The sequence below is a fragment of the Dryobates pubescens genome, chromosome 11, assembly GCF_014839835.1.
Source record: "Dryobates pubescens isolate bDryPub1 chromosome 11, bDryPub1.pri, whole genome shotgun sequence".
Lineage (NCBI taxonomy): Eukaryota > Metazoa > Chordata > Aves > Piciformes > Picidae > Dryobates > Dryobates pubescens.
In genome coordinates this window covers 6,353,910-6,375,899 of record NC_071622.1, presented here as the reverse complement: position 1 = coordinate 6,375,899, position 21,990 = coordinate 6,353,910, and the positions used below count along the sequence as shown (strand labels likewise).

The following is a 21,990-nucleotide window of genomic DNA, read 5'->3' as shown; positions in this document are numbered from 1 at the left end:
GACTAGCTAAACCATGGCACTAAGTGCCACGTCAAATCCTGTTTTGAACACCTCCAGGGATGGGGACTCCACCACCACCCTGGGCAGCACATTCCAATGGCAAATTACTCTTTCTGGGAAGAACTTTCTCCTCACCTCCAGCCTAGACTTCCCATGGCACAGCTTGAGACTGTGTCCTCTTGTTCTGGTGCTGGTTGCCTGGGAGAAGAGACCAACCCCCACCTGGCTGCAACCTCCCTTCAGATAGTTGTAGATGGCAATAAGGTCTGCCCTGAGCCTCCTCTTCTCCAGGCTAAGCAACCCCATCTCCCTCAGCCTCTCCTCACAGGGCTGTGCTCCAAACCCCTCCCCAGCTTTGTTGCCCTTCTCTGGACACCTTCCAGCAATGTGGCTGAAGAAATGTTTGCAGATAGGAGATTGAGACTTAGAAACCAGAGTGTGCAAAAGTCAACCAAACTTGCCTCATTCTCCAGTAAGTCAGTGGCTTTCCAAGGCAGGAGACATACAACAGAGACTAGGATCTATTAAAAAACAATACATCTGTCCAGAGGTGCTTGGCTGCAGGCTTAGGATTCAGCCCTGGCCTGAAAAGGCTCTTCTGCAGTGTTCAAAGTCATTGAGTTGAGATGCCCAGGGCAAGTGCTTAGGAAGAGGTCTGCCACCACTGGGTGCCTTGTCCCAGCAGAGTCCGGAGGAGCCAGCTGAGCTCACCTGCCGAAAGGCTTCAGTGACAAATTCGTTCTGTCATTTCTTTCTGCATTGAGGAGGGAAGGAAAAGAAAGAAGCAGTAAGTGCAGAATCATAGAATCAATAAGGTTGGAAAAGACCCCAAAAATCATCAAGTCCAACCTGCCACCCAACCCCTCATAACTACTAAACCATGGCAGCAAGTGCCACATCCAATCCCCTCTTGAGCACCTCCAGGGACAGGGACTCCACCACCTCCCTGGGCAGCACATTCCAACGGCTAACAGCTCTCTCTGTGAAGAAATTTCTCTCACCTCCAGCCTAAACTTCCCCTGGTGCAGCTTGAGACTGTGTCCTCTTGTTCTGGTGCTGGTTGCCTGGGAGAAGAGACCAACCCCCTCCTGGCTACAGCCTCCCTTCAGGTAGTTGTAGACAGCAATGAGGTCTCCCCTGAGCCTCCTCTTCTCCAGGCTAATCAACCCCAGCTCCCTCAGCCTCTCCTCACAGGGTGTGCTCAAGGCCTTTCCCCAGCCTCATTGCCCTTCTCTGGACACATTCAAGAGTCTCAATGTCCTTCTTAAACTGAGGGGCCCAGACCTGGACACAGTGCTCAAGGTGTGGCCTTAGCAGTGCTGAGTACAGGGGCAGGTTTTAGTAGGGACGTGTCAGGCACTTTGGTAGGTGTCCTCAAACAACCCAAGGAAATGACCATGGGAGTCTCAGGGACTGTTTCTCTGTTTCCCACACCAGCCCTCCTGGCAACTGCTCTGCCTCAGCAGCTGCTTGCTGGCATCCCCCTCAGCCTCTGTGGCACAAGGTTATTTGGGCTGTGCCTTAGCTTTGAGAACACGTTGGCTGAGTTGGCTGAGGTGTTGAAAGATGCAGGTCCTGTTCCTGACTCAGCCATAGAGCAGCCAGACAAGGCAGTGCTGCACTCACACTGTTTGCAGCTGCCTAAGGAGATGGGACATGGAGCTGCTCTTGGCTCTCACTCCAAGTGACAACAGCCCACCCAAAGGACCTGTGGTTTTGGTAAGGGATCCCACAGCCACACTGCAATGCAAATGACTGTTAATAACAAAGGGACACAGGAAACCTCCTGCAAGAGCAAGCTCTGTTTAGGCTAACAGGTTGTTTTCTTTAGCCAGGATGGCAATGTGCCAGCTGCATTAGGAAGGTGCCCAGCTTTCAGCTGGTGGAAGATGGCACTTATTCCTGCCTTAAGGAGCTCAGCTAATAGCTTGCAAATCATGCATAGTGCTGCTGCAAGAAAAATCTGTGGCGCTCTCTGGCTCATCAGGTTCATGGCTTGATCCTCTGCATGTGCACACAGACCCCATCACGCACCCCAGAGGAAGGCTTGCACAATAAAATGTGCTTCCAAAACAGATCTGAAGTAGGACTGGTCTGCTGAGAAGGAAGGATACAGCTCTTGGGAAAAAAGGAGAACTAGGCAAGCAGGGTGACCCCTGAGCAACCCCATAAAAGGCCCTTTAGGGGACAGAAGCTGCAGTCTCAGCTCTTCAGCACGAGAGATTTGTTTATAAGATCCATCGGGAAAGAAGGGCAAAGGGAGGCCTTCTCTGTAGGGGCAACATGCAAAGTCACTCAAGTGCAGAACCCTGCCATCAGATGAAAAGCTGATGCTCTGCCACAAAAATCACGTTGCAAACAGGAAGTTTGGAAGGAGACAGAAGTGTGGGGGGGGGGGTGGTGGTGGTGGTAAGACTGTGGACATCCTCTTGCAACAGCAACCAGCCCACCCCACTAGCACAGCACCACACACAAAAGCAGCTTTAAACAGGCTGGGCCTGGACAACTACTGCACTGTTAAGGTGCCCTGTGAATTCCTCACACTGGCCCCAAATGTCCAAGGCATTCACCACGCTCTGGAAATCCCCACGGCTCTGCCTCAGTGTATAACCAGCTGGACTTCTGCCAGTGCTGCTGCCCCTGTCCAAGAAGCAAGTGCACAGCTTCTCTCTGCCCCCATATTTCTTCACTTGGTTAAGAGGGTGAATCACTGCCTTTCACAGGCACTGCCTTTCACAGGCTCTGCCTGTCCAAAGGATTGAGCTCATTCTCATCTCCCAAGATTTGCTGTTAAGAAATCCTGTCACAAAGAAGACTGACAAAAGGGAGACTGGGGCAGATTCAGACAGAAGCAAGCATAGAATAGAATAGAATAGAATAGAATAGAATAGAATAGAATAGAATAGAATAGAATAGAATAGAATGGAATAGACCAGGTTGGAAGAGACCTTCATCGCATCCAACCTATCAACCAATCCAACCCACCTAAATAACTAAACCAATGAACTCCTTAATCCCACAGTCTCTGTAATTTTTCTGAGGTATTTGGCCCTAGCAGGACAGTTTCTGGATGGGGAGGTGCAGGTTTTTCTCCCTTTGTTTCTTACTCCTAAACCTGAAAGCTGAGGTTCCACGGTGGAAAGTCCACATCTGGAAAGCTTAAACCAGAACACAGCACTCAAACTTGCTGTCCTGCTCCAGATGTGCTCCCTCCACTTGCTTGTTGGCCTTCTGTAATCACATGCAGGGAACAGGCAGCTCTCCAAACAGGAGTCTCCTCTGCCATGGGATTCATGTGAACTATCTCTGGCCATCTCATTGCAAAGTTAGGATAGCTGTATGAGGCTCATGAGGCAGTCAAGAGGGATTGCCCTCTCAAGGGCAGTTCATCCCATCCCTACTGAGATATTATCATCTCTCCACAAACCTTGAGAACTCGTGAAAACCAAAGCCTGTAGTCAAAACTACAATGAAGGCAGATGCAGCCCACTGCCTGTCCTTGCTTAAGCCAGATGATGGATCCTTCAGGACTTAAAATCACTTAGGACCAGAGCAACAGCTATGGTGCAGCTCAGTGTGAAGGGCAATGAGCAAAGCAAGTCACTGATTCTCTGTCTTGAGCTGGGGAGAGTAATTAGCCACAGGAAAGTGCACTGAGTGTGAAGTGCTGCAGAGGTTGGATGTTACTAATGGACAGCAGGAAATAATGAACTTGGTAACTTTTTATTCCTAAGTGAATGTAGGAGTAATGGATTGGTGACATACAAAAAACAGAATAGAATAGAATAGAATAGAATAGAATAGAATAGAATAGAATAGAATAGAATAGAATAGAATAGAATAGAATAGACCAGACCAGGCTGGAAAATACCTTCGAGATCAGCAAGTCCAACCTATTATCCAACACCATCTAATCAACTAAACCATGGCACCAAGCACCCCATCCAGTCTCTTCCTAAACACTTCCAGTGATGGTGACTCCACCACCTCCCTGGGCAGCACATTCCAATGACTCTCCCAGTGAAGAACTTTGTCCTCACCTCGAGCCTAAACCTCCCCTGGTGCATCTTGAGACTGTGTCCTCTTGTTCTGGTGCTGGTTGCCTAGGAGAAGAAAGCAACCCCCTCCTGGCTACAACCTCCCTTTTGGTAGTTGTAGAGAGCATGAGGTCTCCCCTGAGCCTCCTCTTCTCCAGGCTGAGCAACCCCAGCTCCCTCAGCCTCTCCTCACAGGGCTCCTCACACTGCTGCAACTTGTCCTTCCTTCCTCAGCTCAGCAGTGCATCCTAGACACAGCAGTCCTCTGCTTGCCAGACATTCTCATACACGCCTGAGGGAAGGAGGTCTTCCATGTGGTTAGGTTTGCCTGGGGCTTGGATGCCAGGCACTGAGCAAACCAAGGAATGAGACACAAATAGACCTGTGGTAAGTGTGCCTCATTTCCTTGTAGTTTAACCGTGGTTACATCACACAGGAAAGTCTGCTCACTTTAGACTCAGCCAGACCCATAAGTCATCTCATGTTGCATGTGAATCACTGGCATTGAAAGCCTGTTTAGCAGTGTCAGCCCGTGCTTTGGCTAGGAGGTGCTAATTACTGGCTGATGTTTGCTGCTGTAAGAGGAGATGGCACCACTAGGAGCTGTATATCAATACTAAAGAAGTTGGTCATGCGGAGCAGCGGTGAGGAAAACCAACTGGGGACAAAACGCCACTGAGCTGCCATTTGCTGGAGTCCAGGGCCATTGTGGTAATACAGGTCACAATCAAACTGTACAAAGTAATTAATGTAGCTGCTCTTGCCATTCAGATCTTCCCTGATTAGATCATTACCTTTCCATCCCCCCAGAATCACAGACGGGCAGCAAATTGACTGAGACAAATGAAAGCAGGGAAGAATCACACACAGAATCACCAAGGTTGGAAGAGACCTCAAAGATCAAGTCCAACCTGTCACCACAGACCCCATGACTAAACCATGGCACCAGTAAGTCAAGCTCTCAACATTTAAGGGCAAGGCCACACTCCCATCTCCCCCAGATACTCATCCCAGGACTTCTCTCAGCTCAGCTCTTCCTGGGATAAGATCTTCTTGGCCCTTCCTGGTTCTCTGCTGCTGCATATGTCCTTTTCTGCAACCCAGCCCCCATCACAGTGTGCTCACTGCTGGGTTATTGATCTTCCTGCCCATTGCAGTATCACAGTATCACAGTATCACAGTATAACTAAGGTTGGAAGAGACCCCAAGGATCATCAAGTCCAACCTGTCCCAACAGACTTCACGACTAGACCATGGCACCAAGTGCCACGTCCAATCTCCCCTTGAACACCTCCAGGGACGGCGACTCCACCACCTCCCTGGGCAGCACATTCCAATGACGAATGACTCGCTCAGTGAAGAACTTTTTCCTCACTTCCAGTCTAACCTCCCCTGGCACAGCTTGAGACTGTGTCCCCTTGTTCTGGTGTTGGTTGACTGGGAGAAGAGACCAACCCCTTCCTGGCTACAACCACCTTTCAGGTAGTTGTAGAGGGCAATGAGGTCACCCCTGATCCTTCTCTTCTCCAGGCTAAACAATCCCAGCTCCCTCAGCCTCTCCTCACAGGGCTGTGCTCAAGGCCTCTCACCAGCCTTGTTGCCCTTCTCTGGACACGTTCAAGTGTCTCAATGTCCTTCTTAAACTGAGGGGCCCAGAACTGGACACAGGACTCAAGGTGTGGCCTAACCAATGCAGAGTACAGGGGCACAATGACCTCCCTGCTCCTGCTGGCCACACTATTCCTAATACAGGCCAGGATGCCATTGGCCCTCTTGGCCACCTGGGCACACTGCTGGCTCATGTTTAGGCAGGTGTCAATCAGCACCCCCAGGTCCCTCTCTGCTTGGCAGCTCTCCAGCCACTCTGACCCCAGCCTGTAGCTCTGCATGGGGTTGCCGTGGCCAAAGTGCAGCACCTGGCACTTGGACTTGTTAAATGCCATGCCATTAGACTCTGCCCATCTGTCCAGTTGGTTGAGGTCCCTCTGCAGAGCCTTTCCACCCTCTAACTGACCAACATCTGCTCCCAACTTGGTGTCATCTGCAAACTTGCTGATGACTGACTCAACCCCCTCATCCATATCATCAATGAAGATGTTAAAGATGTATGTCCCTCCTTGGTCAGCCCACACTCAACCCTGCCTGCTACACACTTACTTCTCTTACAACACTAACTATGCACATTTCCTAGTTTCTGTGCCTAGGCTGTCTGGCTTCTGCTTCCCAGGACTGCTGCTGCTTTCAGGGACTCTCACCTTCTGTCTATCTAATTGCTTTCCCAAGGGAAGCTACAGAGAAACTTGGAATTCCAGGGATCTCTCCAGCTTGTCCTCTAGCTGTGGGCATGCCTTCCTGCAGCCACATTGCAATTCACAATGAGATGTCAAGCAGGGACCTTAGTCCACTAGTAGGAAACCTCAAGGCTGTGGAGAGAAGGCTTGGGCTCAAATCTGACCCCAGAAAGCCACGTGGACACAACTGGCTGCAAACACTTTGATGTGCAAATTGTATTAGAGCTACCAAGGCAGTACAGAGGGGCACTGTTACAGTGGTCCTGAGGGTACTGAAGAGTGACTCATAGGCATGGCAGCAAAGGCAAAGGTTAAGAAGGGTTTCCCCCCTGCTGCTGGGAAGTTCTTTCTGAGAGCACTAAAGCTGATAGTTAAATGATTGTGTGGCCAGCAGGAGCAGGGAAGTCGTTTTGCCCCTGTACTCAGCACTAGTTAGGCCACACCTTGAGTCCTGTGTCCAGTCCTGGGCCCCTCAGTTTAGGAAGGATGTTGAGTTGCTGGAAGGTCTCTAGAGAAGGGCAACAAAGCTGGGGAGGGGTTTGGAGCACATCCACTAACTGGTGTGCCTCCGTTTGACTGTGCTGCTGGGGTTGCTTAGCCGGGAGAAGAGGAGGCTCAGAGGAGACTTTATTGCTCTCTATAACTACCTGAAGGGAGGTTGTAGCCAGGTGGAGGTTGGTCTCTTCTCCCAGGTAACCAGCACCAGAACAAGAGGACACAATCTCAAGCTGCACCAGGGGAGGTTTAGGCTGGATGTTAGGAAGAAGTTCTTCCCAGAAAGAGAGATTGGCCATTGGAATGTGCTGCCCAGGGAGGTGGTGGAGTCACCATCACTGGAGGTGTTTAGGAAGAGACTGGATGGGGTGCTTGGTGCCATGGTTTAGTTGATTAGATGGTGTTGAGTGATAGGTTGGACTCGACAATCTCGAAGGTCTTTTCCAACCTGGTTAATTCTATTCTATTCTATTCTATTCTATTCCATTCCATTCCATTCTATTCTATTCTATTCCATTCCATTCCCTTCCATTCCATCCTATCCTATCCTATCCTATCCTATCCTATCCTATCCTATCCTATCCTATCCTATCCTATCCTAGAAGGCAGGGTGGCTGAAAGAGTCCATAGAGGGTGAGTGCACTGCTTGGATTCCAGTCCTCTCCTGAACCTACAAGTGCTGTGTTCAGCCCACACCACTCTCACCCCCTCCACCGCCCTGTCCCCTGGGGCATCCTTACCAAAGGCTCCAGCTCCCGATGGTCAATGAGACTGAACTCCCTGATGAAGTAGTAAAAGTGCTTGTAGCAGGTATTGACGTGAGCCTCAGCACCCATGTTGATGATGCTGTCAAAGTGGTGGATGTAGACATGGACAAAGACACGGAAGAGACGGGTGAGGATCTTAGTGCAAACTTGCTGGAACTGCTTGGGGAAGGGAACACCTGCAAAGCAGAAGCAAGTTTGAAGCCATTCCACAGAGTAAAAAGCAAGCAAGCAAACAAACAGTAAACCAGCTCACATTTCCAGGTCACTGCCATTCTTAACAGGCAGTCATGGATGATGAGGAAGGGCTCTCTTGGCTAATGTCAAGAGTGACCACTGCACCAGGGCAGCGTGACATCTAGCTCTCCCCCCACACTTCCTCATTGCCCAACCAGCACTTTCACACCAACGTGGTGTGAAGGGCTCAGGGAGCTGCAGTAGGTGAGAAAGCTTCTCATCTAGTGGAGGAAGCCACATCTGTCCCAGTCTGGCTCTATCCAGAATAATCTGGCAGAGGATCCTTCTGCCCTCTCCCTGTCGTTCCCCTACAACCCCGTGCAGGCACAGCCTAAATCAAATTGTATTTACACAGGTCCATGAACAGAACTAAACCTCCTGCCAGCAGAAAGATGCCTTCCCTGGTCCTCTAAACAGGAATAGTGTGGTCAGCAGGAGCAGGGAAGTATTTCTCCCACTGTACTCAGCACTGGTTAGGCCACACCTTGAGTCCTGTGTCCAGTTCTGGGCTCCTCAAGTTAAGGAGGACATTGAGACTCTTGAACATGTCCAGGGAAGGGCAGCGAGGCTGGGGGGCCACTCAGTTTAGGAAAGATGTTGAGTTGCTAACATGTGTCCAGAGAAGGGCAACAAAGCTGGGGAGGGGTTTGGAGCACAGCCCTGTGAGGAGAGGCTGAGGGAGCTGGGGTTGCTTAGCCTGGAGAAGAGGAGGCTCAGGGGAGACCTTCTTGCTCTCTACAACTACCTGAAGGGAGGTTGCAGCCAGGTGGGGGTTGGTCTCTTCTCCCAGGCAACCAGCACCAGAACAAGAGGACACAGTCTCAAACAGCACCAGGGGAAGTTCAGGCTGGATGTTAGGAAGAAGTTCTTCCCAGAAAGAGTGACTGGCCATTGGAATGGGCTGCCCAGGGAGGTGGTGGGTCTCCATCACTGGAGGTGTTTAGGAAGAGACTGGATGGGGCACTTGGTGCCATGGTTTAGTTGATTAGATGGTGTTGGGTGATAGGTTGGACTCTATGATCTCTGAGGTCTTTTCCAATCTGGTTAATTCCATTCCATTCCACTCCACTCCATTCCATTCCACTCCACTCTATTCTATTCTATTCTATTTTATTCTATTCTATTCCATTCCATTCCATTCCATAAGCATGCTTCATACTGGGTTTCTCCCTCCCCACACCCTCAAACATCACTTCTGATGCATCAACAGAGACAACCACTTTCTACCCCTTTACCTCATCCTAGTTTCAGAACATTCCTCATTAAACCAGGTGGCGAACTTCCCACTTTAATGATGCTCGGGTTGGAATTTCATTGCAGCTGTATGAAGCTCCTTCCTGAGATGTTCCCACAGGTTGTTCAAGAATGAGACCCACCACACATTGCTCTACTCTTGCAGCCTTGTCCCAAACAAAGCCATTTCCACCCTTATCTACATGCACTGCTATCAGAGTGAAAATCTCAGAGGTGGGACACAGGCAGCGTCAGCAAGCTGGGGCTAAGTCTCACAGCGAGCCATGGCTTTGAAACCTGGAGTGGTTTTATTGGGAGGAGGAAAATGAAACAACTGACATTTGTTTTCCCTGGAGTTTCTTCCTCTCCCCTGAGCAATTCAATGCAAATCTGCAAAGAACAAACTAAAACCCCTCTCTTCCCACGGCTGTGCCAGCCTCCTCCCTCAGCCTCTTGTTAATGCAGCACATAACCCCTCAAGACTCTTCCCAAATGACCTCTGCTCAGCCATGCCCAGGCTCACACACTTGGCACAGTGGAAAGCACCAGCAAACCTCTTAGCTGAAATAAAAAGGGTAATTTTATCTTTGAATCTTTCCCAGCAGGCTCACCAGGAAATGAAACTCTCTTTTTTTCCCCCAAAGGCTCCTGGGAGCTTTGTTTCCCAGCAGCAGCAGCGCCAAGATTCTCTCCTCCATGGGTGGCAACAGACAGCATCTGTCCTTCCAACATCATGCATGGGGCTTCTTTTCACCAGCCAGGGTTCAGTGGATGCTGGGTTCAGTATTACAGCAGTTGATATTGTTACAGAATACAGAATTAACCAGGATGGAAAAGACCTTTGAGATCATCAGGTCCAACCTATCATCCAACACCATCTAATCAACTAAACCATGGCACCAAGTGCCTCATCCAGTCTCTCCTTAAACACCTCCAGTGATGGTGACTCCACCACCTCCCTGGGCAGCACATTCCAATGGCCAATCTCCCTTTCTGTGAAGAACTTCTTCCTAACATCCAGCCTAAACCTCCCCTGGCACAGCCTGAGACTGTAACAGAAAAGGATCTTTGGTTTGAAATGAGTCAGCCTCAGCTCAGCCCAGCCTCACCTTGCCCCATGGACAGCGCTGGGAGCAGGCAGAAGCATGTGTGCTCCTGCCACAGTGGATGTCCCAGCCACCAGCTGGAGGAGGACACACAGCTCAGCTCAGAGTCACATGAACACAGAGAGGAAGTTTAGAGACTGATTCACAGCAGCTGCTCTGCATACTCATGAGCAAGCCTCAGCCCCAAGGCTGCTCCCACAGCAGGGACCTCAGCATGACCCATTTTGCTGCCAGCTGTTACAGATCCCATTAAGACTTTCTGGGAAAGGTGTTAGGATCTGGCAAAGGACAGCCATGGCTTCCCCCATGCCAGCAGCTTAGAGATGGTCTGGGAGATCTGCTTCTGCCTTCCACCTTTCACAGGGAGTTATCCTTGCCTAGCAGTCTGATAAGGGCAGGGCTCAGGGAGAGATCTCCAGGTTTCATAGTATCATGGAATCAACAAGGTTGTTAAAGACCTCAGAGATCATCAAGTCCAACCTGTCACCCAACACCTCAGGACTACTAAACCATGGCACCAAGTGCCACGTCCAATCCCCTCTTGAACACCTCCAGGGTCGGGGACTCCACCACCTCCCTGGGCAGCCCATTCCAATGGCTAACAACTCTCCCTGTGAAGAACTTTCTCCTCAGCTCCCTGCAGCCAGGAAGGACACAGTGCTTTATTAAGGCCTTCATTTAATTATTTTGTTTGCACTGGGTGAGAATTTGTTGAGCAAATAAAAGCCTTAATGACCCAGCTGGGTACGCAGGCATGCCGTTAGGCTGGCCCCTGCAGACCAGCTTTGAAGAACTGTCAGGGAACATGTTTTTAATAAAGGCAACTTCATCACAGCAAGTGATTTCTGAAGAGTGCACGTTGCTGGGTCCTGGCTGGGGAGTACACACTGTTCTGAACAGCCTGTCTCCCTGGGACCAGAGGCGAGCAGTGGCTGCCAGGAACTCAGCGAGGTGCCTGCAGGCAGACAGCAGTGCATTTGTTGCCTCCACTTTGTCGTCTGTCCCCACTTGTCTGGTGTCTCCTCTGATCAGAGAAGGCAACAAGGAAGAACAAAACAGACCTGACCAGCCACCAGGAGTTTATCACCAAACTGTGAGAGTGATAGTGAAGGAAAGCAGCAAACCTCAACCCAGTCCTGAGGTGAGAAAGAAATAAGATCAGACAGTGAAGAGCAGATCAAAAGGATCTGAGACCCCCAGGGCTGATAGCACCTACAGTGCAGACACTGCTGCTAGATGACCTGCCTTCAGAGCTGGCAGATGGTGACAAGTGGCTTTCCACCACATTTGTCCTCTAAAAAGGATTAGCCAGGAACTGTCTTCTCCTATAAATTAGTTACCAACAAGTCTTCATGAGACTTGATAGGGTGCTTGGTGCCATGGTTTAGTTGATTAGGTGGTGTTGGTTGATAGGTTGGACACAATGATCTTGAAGGTCTCTTCCAACCTGGTCTGGTCTGGTCTGGTCTATTCTATTCTATTCTATTCTATTCTATTCTATTCTATTCTATTCTGTTCCATTCCATTCCATTCCATTCCATTCCATTCCATTCCATTCTATTCTATTCTATTCCATTCCATTCCATTCCATTCCATTCCATTCCATTCCATTCTATTCTATTCTATTCTATTCCATTCCATTCCATTCCATTCCATTCCATTCCATTCTAACATGTTGGCAGCTGAAGGACTTGGAGGGGAGACACCTCCAGCTACATCCTAGGTTCTCCAAAAGCAGCTCTTACATCAGAGAATACAGGTAGCATATGTCATAGAACAGTTTGGCTCAGAAGGGACCTTTGAAGGTCATTTAGCCCAACTCCTGTGGCTCTCGACAGCTATGGGAGCTGCTGAGCTATCCTATACCTCATGAGGTCTGGAAAGAGATCAGTAATCTGCAAGGACCTACAGATACCCTTCTGGGCTGCCCCCTCCCTGTGGTTTCACATGAACCCAGTAGCAGCAGCTCCCAGGTGAAGCTGGGCTGCTCTTCTTCGTGTCCATCACCAGGTGTCAGTGTGGCACGGCCAGGCTGTAGAGGACGCTGGCTATCAGTAACGGGCTTCTACAGGTCACACCTCACTCTGCCCTGTCGTGACACCACCACAACCGTGGTCTTTGGGGTCAACACTAGCTCTTTCTTTCCCCATCATCCCTCTCACTCTCACACACGCCCGGAGGTGCACAGCCAGCTCCAGTGGCACAGTGCACAACCCTGGACCATCTGGTCCTGCTTCCTCTACCCATGCTGCAGGCACATCTCCACCTCCTGTGCCTTGGCCCTCAATACAGGCTATGGATGCTTGACTGGACTCTACATGTAGTATGGGGGCCTGTGACAGCTGACCAAAGTGCTTCCTCACAAGAGAGAAGCAGGGCAGATAGCTGTTGAGCAGGTTGCCTCTGCCAGCAGCAGTCATGCCTCTCTTGTTGATGACTTGGAAAGCAACCCACAGCATGCCCAGCAGACACTGGCCATGCTGGTAAGGAGCTAGGTAAATTCCCTATCCCCTCACCCAGAGCTGAAAGGAAAATAAAGGCTGCATCTGACCAGCCTAGGGAGAGCAGCAGAAAGATCTAAGCACCGGGTCCTACACATTGGCCACAACAACCCCATGCAGTGCTATGATGATCTTGAAGGTCTCTTCCAACCTTGTTTATTCTATGTATTCTATGTATTCTATTCTATGTATGTATGTACAGGCTGGGGTCAGAGTGCCTGGAGAGCAGCCAGGTAGAGAGGGACCTGGGGGGACTGGTTGATAGTAGGCTGAACATGAGGCACCAGTGTGCCCAGGTGGCCAAGAAGGCCAATGGCATCCTGGCCTGCACTAGGAATTGCATGGCCAGCAGGAGCAGGGAGATCATTCTGCCCCTGTACTAAGCACTGGTTAGGCCACACCTTGAGTCCTGTGTCCAAGTCTGAGCCCTTCAATTTAAGAAGGATATTGAGACTCTTGAATGTGGCCAGAGAAGGGCAAAGAGGCTGGGGGGAGGCCTCAAGCACAGCCCTGTGAGGAGAGGCTGAGGGAGCTGGGGTTGTTTAACCTGGAGAAGAGGAGGCTCAGGGGAGACCTTGCTGTCTACAACTACCTGAAGGGAGGTTGTAGCCAGGAGGGGATTGGTCTCTTCTCCCAGGCAACCAGCACCAGAACAAGAGGACACAGCCTCAAGCTGCACCAGGGGAGGTTTAGGCTGGATGTTAGGAAGAAGTTCTTTCCAGAAAGAGTGATTGGCCATTGGAATGTGCTGCCCAGGGAGGTGGTGGAGTCACCATCACTGGAGGGGTTGAAAAAAAGGATTGGATGTGGCACTTGAAGCCATGGTTTAGTTAGGTGTTAGCTATCAGGTAATAGGAAGAGACTGGATGGGGTGCTTGGTGCCATGGTTTAGTTGATTAGATGGTGTTGGGTGACAGGCTGGACTCGATGATCTCAAAGGTCTCTTCCAGCCTGGTTAATTCTAGTTCTAAAGATCTGGCATAAATACATCTTGCCCTGGGTCACAGCTGCTAGGGCAGCGGATGTCCAGCAGACAATGCGTGGGACATCCTCTCCAGCACACAAGGGGACCCTGCTCCTCCCTGCAGCCAGGCACATGTTGCAGCCAGCACAGCCCAGCAACAGGAAGGCCATGGGACAGGGATCTGGGCACAGGCCATGTACCAAACCTGCCCTTGCAGATGTTTGTCTTCACACTGAGCAGCCAGGCCTGTGCTCATGAAGAGCTGATTTCATTGCTGATGACCCCTGCAAGTGACATGTTTTAGGGTGTCAGGTAGTGATGGGACTAGGGGGAATGGAAAAAAATAGGAATGGGTAGATTCAGATTGGATGTTAGGAAGAAGTTCTTCCCCATGAGGGTGGTGAGACACTGGCACAGGTTGCCCAGGGAGGTGGTAGAAGCCTCATCCCTGGAGGTTTTTAAGGCCAGGCTGGATGTGGCTGTGAGCAACCTGCTGTAGTGTGAGGTGTCCCTGCCCAAGGCAGGGGGGTTGGAACTGGGTGATCCTTGAGGTCCCTTCCAACCCTAACAATTCTATGATCAGAGACTGGCTGCTAGGAGGGGTCACACTGACAGCACGTGGGGAGCAATGGGGCCCATTGCCTAAGCATGAAGTGTAGCAGGCAGCTCCTTTTCTGTCTCCCACCTCCCTGACAGCTTGGGCCAGGTACATCAGCATTGCAGCCAGCAGCACAGAGACTCCATTTGTGGCCAGTGTGCCAGTAACTGGCACTCAGGAGCCAGCAGTGGCCCTTCCTTGGGGGACTTCATCTCAGAGGTGGCGAATCGTGGAACAAGCCAGCAGGAGCAGCAGCTTGGTGACATGAAGGGATGAGGCTGGTGAGTCTGACTCTGCATGGCTGAGCTGATCTGTTGACAGAAGTGTGGCAAGCCAAGGCAAAAGGCAGGATGGAGCCCCATGTTTTGACAAACCACCCTGGCATGGCAACGCTCTTGGGTTTGCTTCACCCTCCCCAGCCGTACACACATACAGGGACACAGCAGTGTCATCCCAATGCATCCTGCTGATGCTGGTCCCAGCTGCCCCAGGGGAGAGCAGAGCACCACAAAAGGACACAGTCTCAAGCTGCACCAGGGGAAGTTTAGGCTGGAGGTGAGGAGAATGTTCTTCCCAGAAAGGGTAATTGGCCGTTGGAATGTGCTGCCCAGGGAGGTGGTGGAGTCACCATCCCTGGAGGTGTTCAAGAGGGGATTGGACGTGGCACTTGGTGCCATGGTTTAGTCGTGAGGTCTGGGGTGATGGGATGGACTTGATGACCCTTGAGGTCTCTTCCAACCTTGGTGATTCTGTGACAAGCCACCTGGGCTGATTTAAAGGCATGGAAATTACCCTTACACTTAATTCACTGGGGTTTCATCCAGCAACTTTGAAGAAAGCAGCAGCATCCCACAATCTGGCGTGCAGTAGTCACTCTCTGCTTCCTCTTGCATGGTGAGTGGGGAGGAGGGGACCTGAGGATGCAATGTGAGCTCTCTCTCAGATGCTATGAAGAAGATTTATCCATCAGGTCAGCTCTTCTCCTCCACTTGTGATCACAGGCATGTGCTACCCAGACGCTGCACACAGACCAGCCAGCCAGTCGCTGGAAGCATCGCCTGCCCCAGGGCAGGAATGCAGCTCAGTCCCAGGAGGACTGGAGCAGAGCAGCCATGCAGGGGAGGGGAAAAGGGACAACCTTACCCATGCTCCAAGCCAGAGCAAAAGCTTTAAGTAGAGCAGGTACAATTTCACTCCCTGCAACACAGCCAGGGTGCTGGCGAGCAGCATGACTCACAGCCCTGCAATGAATTAGCACCTTCAGTTTATCTTGGATGTTTTGCTTGAAAACCTCAAGATGTGATTTAATGCTCTGGAAAAAAAAAAAAAAACCACCCAAAAACCTCTGTTTTCCTCACTCTGGGCTGATTGCTTCAAAACATAAGGAAACCATCTGGGACCATGTGTAAAGGAAATGAAAATGAGAGGTAACAAAGTGCCTGCGCTCACGGTGAGGGGCTGCGAATGGCTTTTGGATCTCTCCTGCCATCTCTCCCCTCCTTAACACTCATGCTCCAGCCCATTTAATTTTTTCATGATGAATCAGTACTAGGAAACTACTTTGCTTCTTGGCAAGTGTATTTTTCTCCTCTGCAAAAGCAGGAATTCAGTGAATTGGGTGATGAATTATTGCTGCTGTTGTTGTTATAGCTCAATTCCACTTTGGCCAGCGTGGGGTGGGGTGATTCATTTCCCTCCCCTTCCCCCCCTCCCTCCCCCCCCCAAATAAGTCTTTTAAAGCCCCATTTGAAACTAAAAACAGCTGCAAGCTGGTTTGGTGTTAATTTTGGAAGAAAATAGACAGGGGGGGGAGGAGGGAAGGGGTGGGGAAAGGACAAATCATGTTTAAAATAGCCAGCTGAGAAAATGGCCACAATTAACTGAGCTCTAAACCTTCCTCTCCTGTTGTTATGGGGAGAAAAGTATCAGATAATTTCCTACTGAGTTTTCTCTGGTTTTACATTTGAATGGTTGGAGCTTGAGTGTGGAACAGCTTTCCAAGAACCATCCCCAAATCTCCTGTGACTGCTGCTCTTTGGAGCTGCAGGCACATTTGGCAGGGACCGTGGGGTGTTTCCGGGGCTGGATCTGGTCCAAAGCCTGCGTCTGCGCTGATTTAATCATGGAGAGGTTTCAGCCGCCACAAAGGTGCTGAGGTAGGACATCTGGCCTTCTGCAACCAACACCCTGATGATGGACTGCCCAGTGGCAGGTGCCAACGACTTGCCAGGGCCCTGGAAAACCCATCCACCCAACCCTGCTCACCAGCACGCTGCTGTCCAGCACCGGCTCCCTAAAACCAGGCACCACAGGGCAGAAAGATTACCAGGAGGAAACAGTGTTTTCCAGGTGGCCTCTCAGTGAAGAAAGCTACTGTTATAGTTTTAGCAGCTGGTGAAACTACACCTGTAGAACCATTTATTCTTCTCCCTGCCTAAGAACAATGCTTATTCTCCATTTAAATGTATTTTCAGGACAGCTATGTTGGTTGGAAGAGTGGAAACAGAGTGCTAGCACATGCTAACTGATACTGGTTGTCTGGGAAAGCTGTTAGTGCTGTGGATTTATAGCTAGCAGGGTGGCACAGCTCACCTCAAGCAGGGATTTGTCTCATCTTGACTGGCAGACAAACAGGTTTCCGCTCCGGAGGAGGGATTAGACTGAAAGCCTTTAAGTGGGACCAAGCCCTGCAAGTGAATTTCCCTGGGGATGAGGAAGATGCTGCCTCTCTAGCCTTGTGATAGAGCCAGCACAAGCCCTGCCATCACACAGCTTGGCTAAATCAAAGCTGTTTGTCACCTGGGTCACTCTGATCCCCTCTCACCTCTGGCACAGGCTGAAGGACCAGATGTTTTAGTGGTGCAATCAGCCCAGCTCTGTTCCGTTCACTGGAGCTGGGCCTCTAAGGTCCCTAACCATCGTGCCAAAGAACCCTGGGAGCCCTCAAGGCAGTGAACTATCTCATTTCCAGCTGAGCCTCTCAGCCCAAGTGAGAGGATTTCCCCCCTCTGACCCATGAGATACCTCTCCCTTAACTGTTAGGACAGCCATGAGCGAGACCTGCTGAATCGTGTGCTGCTTCAGGGTTTGTAGCTTTTGGATGAAGAAGGATGCTGAGGTTAGCCTCAGGCAACATTGGCAAGTTTGGGGAACATTTGCTGGGTCTAAGAAGAGGAAAAAGAAGAAGAAAGTAATTAAAAAAGAGGCAAGTAGAAAGTTTTGCCTGCAGCCAGGTGGCCTTAGCCAGGGAAATCTTTGTGATGGGACAGTTTTAGTGCACATGGCAAAGAGGGGCCAGGAGGGAAAGCCGAGATGCACACAGTTCATGAAACACCAGCTGCAACAGTGGTCAGCATTGCCAGTGCACTTCTCCTGACACAAGCAGGAGTGGAACAAATCTTTGCAGCTAATATTGCAAAGCTTCACCACGACTCCAAAGCAACAAGTTAATAACTTCCCCCACCACCTCACCAGGTTCCTTTCCCCTCTTTAAAACAGCTCACAGCTCTCTCCTCTTTAAAACAGCTCATCTCCCCAGTGTCCACTTCAGCACCTTATTCCCCTTGTCCTGGGTCTTTTCCCAAGGGCTGGCCCTTAAGGAGGGAGGCTGAGCATCTCTGTTTGCTCACCTGAGCCCTGCAGCCCTCCCTGCTGTGCACCCCCCACCCTCCGCTGCCATCCTGCCTGTCGAGGAGGAGAAGCCCTTTGGGAACCAGCAGATGTGACATTTCCCTTTGGCCAAACAGCTCCATCTTCTGAAATGCCAGAGCTGCCAAGCACACAAGGCAGGCCAGTGAAAGGCAGTTAATTGGGGACACACTGATGACAAAGTGTCAAGAGCTCCCTCCCCTGCCTCCCGCCACAGCCTTTCGTGCATTTGAAAGTGTGATCCTGGGCTAAGTTCCCTGGTGCACGTGTGAGGTTAGAACCATCAAGACATGCCTGTGAGATGACTGAAGATACAGAGGTCCCTGCAGCAAAGGGACTTTTAAGGAGCACCCTGGGAGTGGCTTTAGAAGAAAACCAACCAAACAAAATTTAAAAAAGGGGGTTGCCCCATGAATGCCCCCAGCCAGCCTGGGCCTCAGCCAGAGCTGCCCCCAGGGCAAAATGAAAGAAGTGGAAACCAGAGGCATCAGCCAACCCTATCCATAGAGTCACAGAATCAATAAGCTTGGAAAACACCTCAAAGATCACCAAGTCCAACCTGTCACCCAACACCATCTAATCGACTAAACCATGGCACCAACTGCCTCATCCAGTCTCTTCCTAAACACCTCCAGTGATGGAGACTCCACCACCTCCCTGGGCAGCACATTCCAATGGCCAATCTCTCTTTCTGGGAAGAATTTCTTCCTAACATCCAGCCTAAACCTCTCCTGGTGCAGCTTGAGACTGTGTCCTCTTGTTCTAGTGCTGGTTGCCTGGGAGAAGAAACCAACCCCCACCTGGCTACAACCTCCCTTCAGGTAGTTGTAGAGAGCAAGAAGGTCTCCCCTGAGCCTCCTCTTCTGCAGGCTAAGCAACCCCAGCAGCACAGTCAAATGGGGGTACATCAGTTAGTGGATGTCAGCAATCCCACACAGATCATTTTCTTCAATGTTTCCAAGCATATTAATGAAAATCCTGAGCCTGAACTGCACTGATTTCATTCATCTCTGCCAGGGAAACCAAATAGGTCAAGCAGACTTGCAAAGCCATGTCTTTCCCCTGTGAAGCACCTGAAACCTTCTTTTACATTCAAGTAGTCTTGAGTTTCATCTGCAAAGTAACTGCTTAGAGGCATGACCTGAGGCTCTGGCACTCCCACCAGCCAAAGCATCAGCTCCAAGCCTTGAATGCATCTCCTCAAACAGCAAGCAAGCAGCTCAGAAGCAGGATTAACATCAGCCCTGGCAGCTGCCAAGCACTTCAGGTTAGCAGCAGAGGGGTTAATTTGCAAGTTGCTTGCCTTTGGCAGCTGCTGCAGCCTCCTAAGGCCAAGTTTTTTGAAGGGATGCATTGTGCAGCCTGGGAGTTGGCAGCTGGATCCCAGAGAGAGAGATCTCTGCTCAGGCAGTGCCTCAGATAAACAGCAAGATGTGATTATATTCACATCAGGGCTGACATAGAAAGAAGATGGGAAATGAAGCAGCAAGGTGGGATGAGGGTTAGACCTTGGGACCATGAATCTACCTGGTCTGCATCAGGAATAGTTTGGCCAGAAGGAGTAGGGAAGTGATCATGCCCCTGTACTCAGCACTGGTGAGGCTGCACCTCATATACTGTGTTCAGTTTGGGGCCTCTCACTGCAAGAAAAACACTGAAGTGCTGGAGCATGTCCAGAGAAGGGCAATGAAGCTGGTGAAGGATCTAAAGATCCAGTCTGATGAGGAGCAGCTGAGGGAACTGGGATTATTTAGCCTGGAGAAGAGGCTGAGTGCAGACCTTATTGCTCTCTACAACTACCTGAACAGAGGTTGTAATGAGGTGGGAGTTGGTCTCTCCTCCCCATTAACTAGTGGTAGGACAAGAGGAAAACAGCCTCAAGTTGTGCCAAGGGAGGTTTAGGTGGGATATGAGGAAAAATTCCTTTACTGAAAGCATGATCAGGCACTGGAACAGGCTGCCCAGGGAGGTGATGGAGTCACCATCCTTGGAGGTGTTCAAACAATGTCCAGAGATGGCACTTGAGGACATGGTTTAGTGGCCATGGCAGTGTTGGGTTGATGGTTGGACCTGATGATCTTAGAGGTCTTCTCCAACCTTAATGAATCTATGATGCCATGAAACCAACTTGGTTAGTCAAGAGAAGAGTGAGCTGCAGGGATGCGATGACCATTTCTAACCAGCCCTGTGTTTCAACTCCTTGAGGAAGGGCAATGAAGCTGATGACCTATCAGCCCTCAGTTCTCACAAGTGCAGAATAGCTTGGAATAAATTCAAGTACAGAAAAGGACAGCATTGTTTTCCACATCCTTAAGGAGCAGGATGAGCCCAGCTTGCCACAATGCTGTGGGCAACAGACATTGAGGAACACCTGGAACAGGAAAAGCCACACTCCTTGGCATTGCAAAGTTCAGCAATACCAACCCTCAGGTGCACCAGTGGCTTGGGAATCCACACTGGTTACAACCCCAGACACCTAGCAAAGACCTCAGAGATGATCAAGTCCAACCTATTACCTAATACCTAACACCTCATGACAACTAAACCATGGCTTCAAGTGCCATGTCCAATCCTTTTCCCAACACCTCCAGGGATAGGGACTCCACCACCTCCCTGGGCAGCACATTCCAATGGGCAATTTCTCTATGAAGAATTTCTTCCTAACATCCAGCCTAAACCTCCCCTGGTGCAGCTTGAGACTGAGTCCTCTTGTTCTGGTGCTGGTTGCCAGGGAGAAGAGACCAACTCCCTCCTGGCTACAACCTCCCTTCAGGTAGTTGTAGAGAGCAAGAAGGTCTCCCCTGAGCCTCCTCTTCTCCAGGCTAAACAACCCCAGCTCCCTCAGCCTCTCCTCATAGGGCTGTGCTCAAGGCCTCTCCCCAGCCTCGTTGCCCTTCTCTGACCACATTCAAGAGTCTCATTGTCCTTCTTAAACCTGAGGGGCCCAGAACTGGACACAGGACTCAAGGTGTGGCCTAACCAGTGCTGAGTACAGGGGCACAATGACCTCCCTGCTCCTGCTGGCCACACTATTCCTGATGCAGGCCACGATGCCTTTGGCCTTCTTGGCCACCTGGGCACACTGCTGGCTCATGTTCAGCCTACTATCAATCAGCACCCCCAGCTCCCTTTCTGCCTGGCCGCTCTCCACCCACTCTGAGCCCAGCCTGTAGCACTGCATGGGGCTGTTGTGGCCAATGTGTAGAACCCAGCACTTGGATATGTTAAATCCCTTGCCCTTGGACTCCGCCCATCTGTCCAACCTGTCAAGGTCCCTCTGCACAGCTCTCCCTACCCTCTAACAGATCCACACCTGCCCCCAGCTTGCTGTCACCTGCAATTTTACTGATGATGGACTCAACCCCCTCATCCACACCATCAATGAAGACATTGATTAGGCCTGGGCCCAGCACTGATCCCTGGGGGGAATCAGAGCACACTCACCAATCCTCGTGGGAAAGATGTCCTCATTGTTAATGAGCATCTCAATCCAGTCCATCAGCATGCACATGTACTTTGGAGCTGACAGCTTGGTTGGCTTCTTGTATTTGTTGTCGTCCTGCCACCTGTACTCGTACTTGAGTCCCCCAGACATGATGGGGCAGCTCTTCTCCGTGCAGTACTCCGACATGGTGCCGTAGATGAGGTTGATGCGGTTGAAGAAGTCCACCACGTGCACGGCAATCCAGTCGTTGATGCTCTCCCCAGGAGGCAGCTGCACCACCGCCTTCAGGTCCAGCCCCGACTTGAGGGAGGCCTGGGCTTTCTTGTACAGCTCGAAGCGCTGGGTGCCCGGCTCAAACTTCTTGCGGGGCCGGAAGGTTTTGTCTTTGTTGAAGACTTGCTTGAGACACAAGGCCATCGCGGGCGCCGCCGGCCGGGGGCTCGCTGCCGCCTGAAATCCAAGGCTGGGGTCTTCAGGGGTGGAGCTTTCTGGGGGCAGAGAAAGACAAAGTTTGAAACAGTGTGGCCAGCAGGGGCAGGGAGGTCATTCTGGCCCTGTACTCAGCACTGGTTAGGCCATACCTTGAGTCCCGTGTCCAGTTCTGGGCCCCTCGAGAAGGCTATTGAGACACCTCAATGTGTCCAGAGAAGGGCAATGAGGCTGGGGAGAGG

General features: G+C 50.8%; 1 protein-coding gene across 2 annotated transcripts; it reads right to left on the bottom strand.

Moving 5' to 3' along the window:
• Positions 1 to 318: 318 nt before the first annotated feature.
• Positions 319 to 21,786, bottom strand: MOB3C (MOB kinase activator 3C). 2 transcript variants are annotated; one of them, XM_009909005.2, is made up of 3 exons: positions 21,319 to 21,786; positions 7,564 to 7,766; positions 693 to 754 (listed from the first exon to the last, which is right to left on the bottom strand). In XM_009909005.2, the coding sequence occupies exons 1-3, from the start codon at positions 21,734 to 21,736 to the stop codon at positions 725 to 727; spliced, it is 651 nt and encodes a 216-aa protein (XP_009907307.1). In that variant the 5' UTR covers positions 21,737 to 21,786; the 3' UTR covers positions 693 to 724. The 2 variants fall into 2 exon arrangements, with proteins under 2 accessions (XP_054021231.1, XP_009907307.1); XM_054165256.1 differs by lacking the exon at positions 7,564 to 7,766 and having other exon boundaries at positions 319 to 754.
• Between the last annotated feature and the right edge of the window lie 204 nt (positions 21,787 to 21,990).